Source organism: Pelobates fuscus, chromosome 8, assembly GCF_036172605.1.
Source record: "Pelobates fuscus isolate aPelFus1 chromosome 8, aPelFus1.pri, whole genome shotgun sequence".
Lineage (NCBI taxonomy): Eukaryota > Metazoa > Chordata > Amphibia > Anura > Pelobatidae > Pelobates > Pelobates fuscus.
This window is the reverse complement of record NC_086324.1, coordinates 19,805,644-19,818,732: the sequence shown is the minus strand read 5'-3', so window position 1 is coordinate 19,818,732 and position 13,089 is coordinate 19,805,644. Positions and strand designations below refer to the sequence as shown.

Below are 13,089 nucleotides of genomic sequence, written 5' to 3'. Positions count from 1 at the left end.
GGGCCACTTTTAGTGGTGTTAAACTAAACTCTCTTTAAAGGACCACTATAGGCACCCAGACCACTTCAGCTTAATGAAGTGGTCTGGGTGCCTGGTCCAGCTAGGTTTAACCCTTTTTTATATAAACATAGCAGTTTCAGAAAAACTGCTATGTTTATATTGAGGTTAAGCCAGCCTCTAGTGGCTGTCTCATTGACAGCCGCTAGAGGCGCTTGCGTGCTTCTCACTGTGAAAGTCACAGTGAGAAGACGCCAGCATCCATAGGAAAGAATTGTAAATGAGACTGGCTGAATGCGCATTCAGCCGAGAAGGAGGAAAGCAGGAGGAGAGCACCCCGCCCGGCGCTGGAAAAAGAGGTAAGTTTAACCCCTTTCTCTCCCCAGAGCCCAGCGGGAGGGGGACTATAGTGCCAGGAAAACGAGTATGCTTTCCTGGCACTATAGTGGTCCTTTAATGTCAAAGGACGCAGGATATAATCTTTTGTTATAATAATGACTGTGTGGAGGTCACTTACCAATTCCCTGCTAGAACTCATGTAATGGAATCATTAACCGTTGGGCAAAACACATTGCAAAAAGTTAAGACAGCAAATCGTTCTTTTCACCTATAAGGAACTATTGTTATGTATGACAAAATATCTCCATGATCATTACAAATGAGCATGGGTGTCCAGGACCAACATTCTCCCTTTATGGATAGGGAGCAGGGGAAAGGGCTCCAATAAATAGATTCTGCCAATAGCTCCTCTTGTTCTACACTGTATAGCGAGCAAGTTAATACCAAGAAGGTGGACAACTTTATCTGTCCTCTCCTAGCCTTGTGCTATACTGAGATGTTATGACTTGTTAAAGGAACACTCTAAGCACCATAACTGCTACAGCATTCTGTAATGTAATCCAACCATTTTTGAACTAGAAGCCCTCTGCCCGAGTTAAACCTGGCGCTGCAGGGGTTAGCTCATTGGCTGAGAGCGATCAGGTGACACTCTTACATAATTACCTAGGAGAGCTAACAAAAGGACTGCGAAGGAGCTTTAGGCTCTGAGACTGTAAGGTAAGCGACAGGGAGTGTCAAACCACAGAAGGGTCTGTTTGTTGGGTTCCACATGTTTTGGGATATGCGTATAATTCACTATAGCTGACAGGTCAAAGTCACAATAGCTTGCTGTTTAGTTACTAAACCCCTCAGAACCAATCTTACAGATTATCCCAAGGTAACATTTATCCTGATATTTTACATTTGTTTTGTACTTGGAACTCTGAACATAGATAAGCCATATTTGTCATGAGACAGTATCAATTACTGATAAAGCATTTAAAAGGCTGATAAGATATTTATTACCGATCAGCGTGATACCTAGTATTCATAATTGGTTCAAAGTGACCTTTGTAAGGGGCATCTGATTCAAACTCTGATCACAAGATATAACAACAAATATGGCGTAAAGAAACAAAATGTCATACTGAGGCGTTCACAGAAACATAACTTATTTTTTAATTTTAAGCTCTTTGTGTAATTATGGGGAAATATGTGTAAATATCATTCTCACGCCCTCGAGTTATCCACCTGTTCAAAGATGGTTCAGACTGCACGTATAAGGCAAAGTTATATAAATAAGGTTTGCTGCTGGATTAACAGTTATAACCCAGTCCAGATCTGAATTAAGGTCTATCGTTAGTACCAGACCTGGTTTCAGGTGTTTACAGTGGTCACATTAAACTGTAGGTTAAAGGAGTGGGACCATCTCAGTCTTTACATCACCATGTAGACCATGAGTTAGGCAACCTTCGACACTCCAGATGCCGTGGAATACATCTACCGTAATGCTCTCACAGCTATTATGCTGGCAAAGCATCAAGGGAGATGTAGTCCAAATCTGGATTGCCAAAGGTTGCCTACACTTGTTGTAGACATTGAAAAACTGCATATATACTGTATCTAAATTAGGAATTACACTCTAACTAAATGTATGCTAATTAATGTCATAGATAGTTATTCTTGAGGAGGAACACTCCAAACACGTAAAGCACTTTAGCTACAAAAAGTGCAGATTTTAATATAATTTGTAAATTAACCTCCTGGCTGTCAATCAAACATCCGGTCCTGGTTGTTTTATAGCTCAATAGGCCATAACTGAGAGAGTGTTTTTTTTTTGTGCACAGATAAGTGGAAATCAGGATAACAAGTGCAGGCCCAGAAACAAGAACATAATTCGAAGTGTAATGTCCCTTTATTTATTCTTATATTTTATCCCCCCAGTGGCTATAATAGATGTAACATTTTAAATAATAATAAACCGTTTTAGCAGTGTTACTTTAAATCTTTTTTTTTTTTTTTATCTGACTTAGATGACACATATTAATATATTTTTTAATGCAATCTGCTTGTTTTACAGTGTTCTGATTTGGATTGCTTGATTCCTGACACCTTTGACTGTTTCTCTGTGGTCTTCTTGGTTTGAGTTGTGAGGTCCCATGAAATTGAGACAGTACAAAGTTGTAATTCTAGTCAGGGTTACACTATCTTATCTTTGTGTTCTCTGCCTATTATCGTCATGGAAATATTTCAGTAGCACAACTGATGAAATATGTTCTTGTTTTTTTTTAGGTGGGGAGCTATCTGTTGCTGTGGAGCCATCTGTACTGAGCACCTTACTGTCCCTTCAGCCCAACTTCCTGGTAAAGTGATAATAATTCATCCATGAATGATGATAAGAATGAATGCTAAAGGAGGTTTAATGCATTTCTGAACTTTGGGTTCTTAAATTGTTAAAGGGTTAGTCCAAGCACTATAACCACTAGTGGTTACAATTAGTGATGTCCCGAACAGTTCGCCGGCGAACATAGCTTGTTCGTGGCGAACGCGGCGGGCGAACATATGCGATGTTCGGCCCGCCCCCTATTCGTCATCATTGAGAAAACTTTGACCCTGTACCTCACAGTCAGCAGACACATTCCAGCCAATCAGCAGCAGACCCTCCCTCCCAGACCCTTCCACCTCCATGACGAATAGGGGGCGGACCGAACATCGCATATGTTCGCCCACCGCGTTCGCCACGAACAAGCTATGTTCGCTGGCGAACAGTTCCCGGCGAACTGTTCGGGACATCACTAGTTACAATGCTACTGCTGGAAACCTGGTTTCCTCTCATGCTGATTGAAATCTGGCTTCTGCAGAGTCGTATAAGCTGGGTGCTGATCCTGTATCTCATTCATTGTCTGAGAGTGTCAGTCGGGCACTCAGCCAATGAATGTCAGTGTGCTAAATATGCACAGAATTGACATTAGCCAGCCCAGATCTCCTGTTCCAGACCTGCTAATGAAGGAGCCCCTGATCTGCCTCCTTGACAGTCTTAGCCAATCCTATAGGGAAGCACTGTGATTGTCATGTTCCTGAGCCAGGATCAGAGAGAAGACGATTGCCAGGGTTATTGGTTGAAACTTTATTTGTCTTTTTTAACATAACAATTCACTTGTAAGAAAGAATTAAGGCAATATGCACCAAAAAGAATAAATTGAGAGTAAAACAGAATAAAGGCAATATGCCACAAACAGGATATCTTTGAGAGCAAAGGAATAAAGTATTTTATATACAGGTAGGTTTGACGTTATTTCCAAGTAGATTAATAATCTGTGGAATGTCACACTGCAGCCAGGTTCAGGATGATACAGGGTTGAGAGGGTTAAAGCTGGTAAGTACTTTCAGTATAATATAGTACAGGTTGCTTACAGGATCATGCAGAGTTGCAATAGTTGAAGATAGGAGTTTCAGGAGGATTTCGGCGACGGGACACACAGAGTCTCAATAGAGGATCAGGAGGTTTTCAGGAGCCAGGATACGGGAGGTTTTCAGGAGCCAGGATACGGGAGGTTTTCAGGAGCCAGGATACGGGAGGTTTTCAGGAGCCAGGATACAGGAGGTTTTCAGGAGCCAGGATACGGGATGTTTTCAGGAGCCAGGATACGGGAGGTTTTCAGGAGCCAGGATACGGGATGTTTTCAGGAGCCAGGATACAGGATGTTTTCAAGAGCCAGGATACGGGATGTTTTCAGGAGCCAGGATACGGGATGTTTTCAGGAGCCAGGATACGGGATGTTTTCAGAAGCCAGGATACGGGATGTTTTCAGGAGCCAGGATACAGGATGTTTTCAGGAGCCAGGATACAGGATGTTTTCAGGAGCCAGGATACGGGAGGTTTTCAGGAGCCAGGATACGGGAGGTTTTCAGGAGCCAGGATACAGGAGGTTTTCAGGAGCCAGGATACGGGATGTTTTCAGGAGCCAGGATACGGGAGGTTTTCAGGAGCCAGGATACGGGATGTTTTCAGGAGCCAGGATACAGGATGTTTTCAAGAGCCAGGATACGGGATGTTTTCAGGAGCCAGGATACGGGATGTTTTCAGGAGCCAGGATACGGGATGTTTTCAGGAGCCAGGATACGGGATGTTTTCAGGAGCCAGGATACAGGATGTTTTCAGGAGCCAGGATACAGGATGTTTTCAGGAGCCAGGATACGGGATGTTTTCAGGAGCCAGGATACAGGATGTTTTCAGGAGCCAGGATACAGGATGTTTTCAGGAGCCAGGATACAGGATGTTTTCAGGAGCCAGGATACGGGATGTTTTCAGGAGCCAGGATACGGGATGTTTTCAGGAGCCAGGATACAGAATGTTTTCAGGAGCCAGGATACGGGAGGTTTTCAGGAGCCAGGATACGGGATGTTTTCAGGAGCCAGGATACAGGAGGTTTTCAGGAGCCAGGATACGGGATGTTTTCAGGAGCCAGGATACGGGATGTTTTCAGGAGCCAGGATACAGAATGTTTTCAGGAGCCAGGATACAGAATGTTTTCAGGAGCCAGGATACGGGATGTTTTCAGGAGCCAGGATACAGAATGTTTTCAGGAGCCAGGATACGGGATGTTTTCAGGAGACAGGATACAGGATGTTTTCAGGAGTCAGGATCAGAAGTTCAATGTCAGAACACTGCCCTCAATGTAAAGGCCCTGAGAAGAGTTGGGTGTGGCCTTTTATAGCAGACTTGAAAGATTATATGAGGCAGGTGAGAGAAACTGAGAATTGACTAGTGGTTAGGGAGGCCACTAGAGGTGAGAAACAGGTATTGCAGCAATGAAATAAAACAATACCTTGGTTGTCGGGATAGGATCCTGACAGTGATTGGCTCAGACCAAAACTTGTGATGATGTCAGCAGACAGGCGCAGAGGAAGCAGCTGCAGACTTGAATATAAGTAGGATTTTACTATATGTAGGGGGGCAAGAGAGGGTCAGGAGGGCTAGATGGTGGCTTTAACCCTATAGGGTCAGGAATATACGTTTGTGTTTCTGACCCTATAGTGTTCCTTTAACCATTTTGTGGAATAAGAGATCTGAGCTCTCAATGTAGAGGTTATCGATGCTCCTAGTTGATGGGAAATTAAATAAGTACGTTTTAGAATTAGGCTAAAATATTATATTGTCATAATTAAAAGGTGACGTTTCACCCTGCAAAATACAGAGCCAGATTCAGAGCCCGTTATTCACTAAGGTATAAATTCACCAAAACCAACCAAAGACGCAACAAATTACATTACTGAAGATTTTAAAAAAACACACTAGTACACTGTAGATAAAATACTTGTTCTGTGTCACTTATCTCCTCTCTCAGGATATGAGGCATTCAAATGTCCATCATAAGAACTTTTGTTTTACTTACTAGTTTTGAGTGATTCGTCCAAATCAAATTCCTTTTAATCTACACTTGAACCAAATGATCTGTCCGGGATTCACCTGTGGTGTCTTATTCAATTGATAAGACTTTACAGGTACATCTCAGATGGATGGATGGATTTTTTGGGTGTGGATTAAAAGGAATTTTTTTAAAGAGAAACATTCCGGCCGAATTATTGCACAAGTTTACTAATTACCAAAAACCATCCTTCTTCATAAACGTGTCAATAAACTGTAACCACTATAGTGTAAATTTCATACATATTTCTTTAAAGGACCACTATAGTGCCCTGAGGGTGCACCCACCCTCAGGGTCCCCCTCCCGCCGGGCGGGGAGCTCTCCTCCTCCTCTCCGCCTCCTCTCCTCCTCTTCGGCGGAATGCGCATGCACAGCAAGAGCCGCGCGCGCATTCAGCCAGTCTCATAGGAAAGCATTCACAATGCTTTCCTATGGACGCTGGCGTCTTCTCACTGTGATTTTCACAGTGAGAAGCACGCAAGCCCTGTAGTGGCTGGACCAGGCACCCAGACCACTTCATTAAGCTGAAGTGGTCTGGGTGCCTATAGCGGTCCTTTAAGCAAATCACAAGATAAAATCCAAATTCCAGGGCAGTATAATCTCATCTGTTATAGTGTACGCCTCACTGAATCCTGTAAAGTGCAGATTGTCTGGAATGTTTTGTATTAACAGCCAAACTGGAATAATTTTCCAAATCTGCAAAATTTTTTAAATTCAGCTACTTTGTCCTAAAATTTTAATTTTTCCTGCCAATTTACATTTTAGTGATTCACCTTGATGGTGAAATTATAGCGAAAGACGTGCATGCGTGTTACCCCCACAGACACCCACACAATATTGTAAAGCGCTAGGGAATCTGTTGGCGCTATATAAATGGCAATAATAATAATAATAATAATAATAATAATAATATATGTCAGAAAACAACTTTGCAAAACAGAGTTGAGTATAAGAAGATAAACAATGCATGAGCAGAGCTGTCCTGGGGTACCCAAAACCACACCAAGAACAGGTTAAATGCCAAGGATTTGAACTGCTACCAATTTCAAGATTGCATCATAACCCCTAACATAAACTCTCATAACCCTAACGTATGAAAAAAGCACATTTATGATGCTATTAACTGTAACTACCATCTTTCTCAGCAAAGCTATGTCTGACTGAGAGTGATGATTGTTGCAACTCATTTTCACAATTACTTTTTATTTCAGAAATCAGTTGATTTTGTCGCGTTGAATGTAAACTACAACTGCCAAGATGGAATGCAGTTACAGATGTACAAGGAAAAGGTAAGAACAACATTCTTAAATGATGGATATCGTTTATATGTTAGTTTGAACTCTCTGACTTTCTCGCTTGTTTTGTTGTTAACAAGATTCGGGTTGAAAGTTTAGGCTAGGCACCATAACCACTACATTGCACTAGGAATCCCCTGCCATCCTGTCACTGAAACTAGTTAAACCATTTTTGCCCAGTTTCACTGTTACCTAGGTGTCTAGGCAACTCATTTCCAGGCTGTTTTCTGCTATATATATACCTAGAGCAGAATTTCATAGCTATTTGGGTAAAAAAACATATTTAATGAGGACATCAGTCAATTGACATCACTAATACTAAAGGAGTAATTACGAATTGGCAATATCGGAATTAAAAAGGCCCAGGGAAACCCGGAGAGTGTCAAACCATTCAGAAATGGGGACTCGTAGCATATAGTCACTACATACAGCTGTGCCTGTTTTCATTATTATGTCACTCTCACAAGCAAACCTCTCATCCTGAATCACGACAATTAGTATATGTAGTTTTCTAGGCGTACTGGCTAGGCATTTGTGCTAAAAATCTAAGAAAAAGTTAATCGCAAGTTACTTTTTTTCTTTGTTTTTTTATTAAATGTATTGGGACTGATGTGTACTGAAGTCATTGCTGCCGTCCAGGAGTAGTGGGAGTTTGAGTGTTTAATTCTGTATGTAGGTATGTGGTGCCTGGAATGTACATTACAGATGTCGCTTTTTACAGCTGCAAACAGGGAAATATTGCTCTCCCCCCGCAAACTAAATAAATTAAAAACAAAACATGGATGTGGTAAATCCTGTAATGAGAAGGAACTCTATGTGGTCACCGCCAGTCGGGGTATCCTAGCGTACCCTGACAGGGCATACATGCCAGCTGTAAAATTATTATTGTGTAATGCCACAGCAGAGAGAAGGCAGAGGACAAAGGAGCAACATCAATAAATTAATTATTAAGCAAACCAAACTGCAATAGGCTCTGCCAGGTCCTACTCTCTCTTCGGTCTGCATGATGTTGTCAGACCTCCTCTCGGCCCATCTCGGCGTCTCTGTAGATGCTGGATCTCCTGTCCGGCGGTGTCCCGTTGTTCGGCTGACAATGCAAGTGCACACATGTGCAAATACGCAATAACCGCTAGTCCTAGACAGATGTAGAGGGATATAATGATGGGTCCTATTTGTATGGGGTCCTCAATTTGAGGTTTTCATTCAATCTCTGGTGATCATGAATCATTTTCCTTAATAATACTCTATACGATCAATAAAATGGGCACTTTAAAAAAAAAAAAATATATTATTATTCTTTATTTAACTACAGGCAAACAAGTACAAAAATGTTTTCCCGAACAGTGTTTGCAAAAGCCTGCAGATTTTACAGCGTTTAACATATTAAACAAAAGTAAAATAAACAAGATAATCATAGCATAACATATCTTCTTCCCAATAAAAAAGGATCCCCAAATTCCTCCTGTAATTTTGCAAATAAGACAAAAAGGCTGTTTGGGCCTAGACAATCGGCACACAGCTAACTTTGCATCATTTATTGGCTTGTGACAAAATCTCAGTATTTGCTGTTCGGCTTTACAGTTAAACTAAATAACTGCCACGTTCCTGTCATATTATTCGCTTATTTTTCAAAATGTTGTACATTGCTTGATTATGTTCAATCACACTATACTCAAGGGATGTAATAAAGCTCTAAAATAGGGACTTTTAACTTTAATATATGAGCTGTCTGTCATTACCTTGACATCTTTGGCACTATTAGTTATGACTCTGCATTCGTAATGGTAAATTGAACTCAGTTTGTTTTGCGTATCATTTTTCACAGCTTAGCAATAATTCAGTGTGTGACTTATAATGCCAAGTACTTACCGTAAGGAATGCTTGTCCAAATTGTCTTTCTCTCGCTGGTTGTAGGTTGAGCAGAACATTGGCCATGGACAGAGTGTTTTGGTTTTCAGTTTGAAACTAAAAGATTGCAACACTCTAACTACGGAATTAAAATACACCCCAATCTTTAAAATATCTGAAGGTAAGTGAGCTTTTTCTCTGGGACAAAGTCCGCCTCATTATCACAAAACTTAAAGAGAGTTCTCAAAAAAAGCCACAAGTACTAGATTAACCCATCAAAGCAGTAATGCAGATATTGATCATAAAACCAATCAGTAGGAATTCAGCTAAGTATCTGTGGATAAGAATGAGATAGGAATAAAACAAGTTCTTGCCAAAAGAGATAGAGAGCAGTATAATTACTCAAAGCAGGTACGTGGGTAAATATTAATCAAAAAAAAAAAGGGTGCGTAGATTGGGATTCTATGCTTTTCATAACTTTCTTGCATTCAAAAATTCAAATTTAGCATTTATTAATAGAACAGTGGGGACTTATAAAAAGTGACACTAAGAATAATGCAAAGTTCAAGCATTAGTTTCCACGGGGATTGTTCAACTTTTAGAATTTGACCCCTCTTTTTTATTAGTGACACTTGCCTCCATTCTGGGGATACAACTCATCCAAAGACCCAGTAATAAACCAATTAAGATACGACAACAATCTCGATGCACAATGCTTGCACCTTCCTAGTAACTCACAGTAAGCCAGAGCTGTTTAGCTATCATTGCTGTAGGCACATCATAGAATGGGAGATGATGGGTGCTTTTCAAATCTTTCTCAGTTCCACGTTCTGTTTAGTTATTGAAAGGTAAGATTAATTACAGTAACTTATTAACAGTGGAGCAGTGTGGAAATTATTTTAATTTCAATGAAAGTAAATCTCAATAGCAAAAGCTACACAATTGTCCACCTGACTCAGTTTACTGGTCTTATATGTCATAAATATATAAGGAAATGTTTGACACAACACTTCAGTTATAAGATTTTATGGTCTGTTTCTGACAATAGTTGCCATGAGATAGGTAGAGTGATAATTACAGTACGCATATTGTCATAATATCTAGATCACTCTGCAATGGAGCACCCAAAATATGGAACAAGGAAGCAATAAATGACTCAATTTAGGTTAGGAAGGCAAATAAAAAGGAGGAAGACGGGAATGGAGAATATTATATACGGTATACAACTTCACCATTATATGAGTTATAAAAATTGGGCAGATTTACATTACATCGGTTTTACAAATGAAGTGGCAAGCAAGACGGTAAAATTATGTCAAAGTGAAAGAGTAATGAAAATTCACTAAATTGCATTTTCACTCTATCTGTAAGTAAAAATTACTCAATTAGACTGCCAAACTATGATATCCTCAATTAAACATTATATAGGTAGGCTATGTTTCTGTCTGTGGAACATTTGTAATCAGTAAGCATAGAAAATCAAACCTAAGAAGAAATACAGAAATAAAATTATAACATTGTATAGTGGTAGCAACTTAACTATCAACGACATGTTTCATCGGTTGACTGCGAACCAGTTGTCCGCCGATGCGTTGTGCCTCCCTGTTAGCTTCTTGGTCTATCTTCCCTGTGGCCTCTTCCGTCTTGCTGTAAAGCTTTGTGGGTCATCCCTGAGAACTGTGGTAAGTCCAAACTCTGGAGGAATGCCTCTGGATCTTCTGCAGAGGATAGGGTGAGTATGTTGGCACCCTGCTGTACCACAAGTGAGCCATCTGCGTTCCATCGTTATCTAATGGACTGTTCTTTCTATTTCTCCTGGCTGCCGGAGCCAGTTGCCTCTTCTCAGTTAAAACAAAAAATGGAAGGTCACTATATATAGCCACAGTACATCCTTCAAAGTTCCCAGTTCCCAGTGATCTAAAACTAGCCATAATGGTGGCTCTAGCTGCTACGTCTACTCATTTTGTTGTATTTAAAGTCTGAGTTTGATAAAAACAGATATGCAGAGAGTCCGTCTTTAATGAACTTACTTTAATGAAACCTTTCTTGTGTCAAAACTGAAATTTTGTTTCTTTATTTTATTTTGTACAATCCTATTAAAGAAAAGGTCACAAGAGAGGTCCCTATATTTTTGCTTTAGCAATGTGCACATGGAACCATTGGAGCATTTTTAATTTTAGAGCAATCAAGGGTGGGTATGACTGGTAGATTCAGAAAGAAAGAAAGAAAAAAGTGTAATATAAATGGAATTTGGAGGTTCATAAAATTTCTGTGAATTGCAGCGTTGACAGAATCCGGAGCCGTGTTCATGGGATATGACATCAGTTCGTTTTTAGACCAATCAGCAGTTGGTAAGAAAAGGTATGTGAGTATTTTATGCGTCTTAAAGATACAATGAGATTTAATGACATGTCGTAACACATTTGTGTCTAATAAGCGGCACAGTTTCTTAAATCTGTTGGCTATTTTCATCTGTTGTTTTTTTTGTGTCCTAATCGTTTTTTGAGTTCTATTTGACTTCCCTTTTTCTCACCACTGTAAATTTGCCAGTTTTCTGGAATATAAATTGCTGCAAAAACTGGCAGGACTTTCTAAAAAGAAACCCATACAATTTTATGGAATTTAACCGTCACTTTTCAGAAGACTTTGACGAATATTCTCTTATGTAGCAATAAATAATTCTATTAATATACAGTAATGGAATGCTACGTATGGCAATGAGCAACATAAAGTGTAATTCAATACATTTAATGCCACCAGCCTCCTCACATGTTGCCAGCATCAAGCATTGCCTGCACAAGGAAAACTACAATAAAATTAAAATTCAGGATAAATTCACAGTAAATTTTCAATTTAAGATCAAACAGCCAACTGGAAACATTATCTTAGTCAGTTGTGCTTTACATTCAGCTACTCTGGCATTAAATGGGAAATTCACTTTGAATACACCTTGAATTCTCACTTAATTGAGTAAATAACCCAGTTTGTTTTTAATATATTTAGTATGAGTGTAATTTATCAGTAGAGTCAATGCCTCCATAACAGTCAGTGCTGTTATAGTTCATCCACACAGCTTTTAGATTTGCAATACTAGCCACTGATTGTTAAATTGTACAGAGCTGTAGAATATCTGTGTTCATTCATTCACTTATTTAACAATTTTGTATACTGCCTTTATAATTTATAAACAATATTAAGAACAGTAAATCTGTATGTGTAATTATAACCAATTCTATTACTAATTGGTACTAATACTATTTTCCTTGTATTATTGTAGTGTAGAAACCCCTAAAGGCTGGTCATTGTCCTCACGAGCATCGTACAACACAGTTTGGGAGAAATTTGCTAACCAGACAGTCATTGAGAGAGACACCTTCCACCAGGGCACATTTCCCAGTGGTTTTACATGGGGAACATCTACTGCGGCCTTCAAAGTGGAAGGAGGTTGGGCAGAAGATGGGAAAGGAGAAAGCATATGGGACACATTTGGCCAGAATAACCATGCAGATAACAACGCAACCGCCAATGTGGCCAGTGACAGCTACTACAAGACTGACTATGATGTGTATCTTTTGAAGGGTTTGCAGGCCAAAACATATCAGTTCTCTTTATCTTGGGCCAGGATTTTCCCAACAGGGTTCAACACTGAAGAGAATGCCAAAGGAGTGAAATACTACAATAAATTAATCAACCGTCTGCGAGATGCAAACATTGAACCAATGGTCACCTTGTATCACTGGGACCTGCCTCAACCCTTGCAAGACCTCGGAGGCTGGCAGAATGAGATCATTATTGATGCCTTTATGGACTATGCCGATTACTGTTTCAGACATTTTGGTGACCGGGTGAAATTTTGGCTAACATTCCATGAACCTTGGGTTGTTAGTTATGCTGGTTATGGCACTGGAGAGCATGCCCCTGGCATTAAAGATCCAGGAAGTGCCTCCTACAAGGTAAGTTGAGTAGAATTACATTTTTATGAAGATAACAATGCTGCAATAAAAGATTAAAGTTTACATCAGTTGATTTAGTTGGAAGTGGTATTGCTGCTCTAATTTTTGTATAAAGCAATATGTTACATATCAGGATTTGAGAAGTGATATTACCGTGTATTTTCCCTCCATATTTCTTCTTAAAAAAGGCTTTACTGAAATGCTGAATTGTGACCCTATTTATATGCTATTCACGCTATATCAGTTACC

The 13,089-nt window shown here is 39.9% G+C and overlaps 1 protein-coding gene across 1 annotated transcript in view; it reads left to right on the top strand.

Moving 5' to 3' along the window:
* Positions 1-13,089, top strand: part of LOC134571224 (lactase/phlorizin hydrolase-like) — a 64,991-nt gene that overhangs the window by 17,545 nt on the left and 34,357 nt on the right. Inside the window, exons 2-6 of the mRNA XM_063429394.1 lie at positions 2,608-2,678; positions 6,956-7,033; positions 8,954-9,068; positions 11,170-11,248; positions 12,165-12,840. Of these exons, the coding sequence (XP_063285464.1) occupies positions 2,608-2,678; positions 6,956-7,033; positions 8,954-9,068; positions 11,170-11,248; positions 12,165-12,840 (1,019 nt within the window). The remainder of the gene's footprint in view (positions 1-2,607; positions 2,679-6,955; positions 7,034-8,953; positions 9,069-11,169; positions 11,249-12,164; positions 12,841-13,089) is intronic.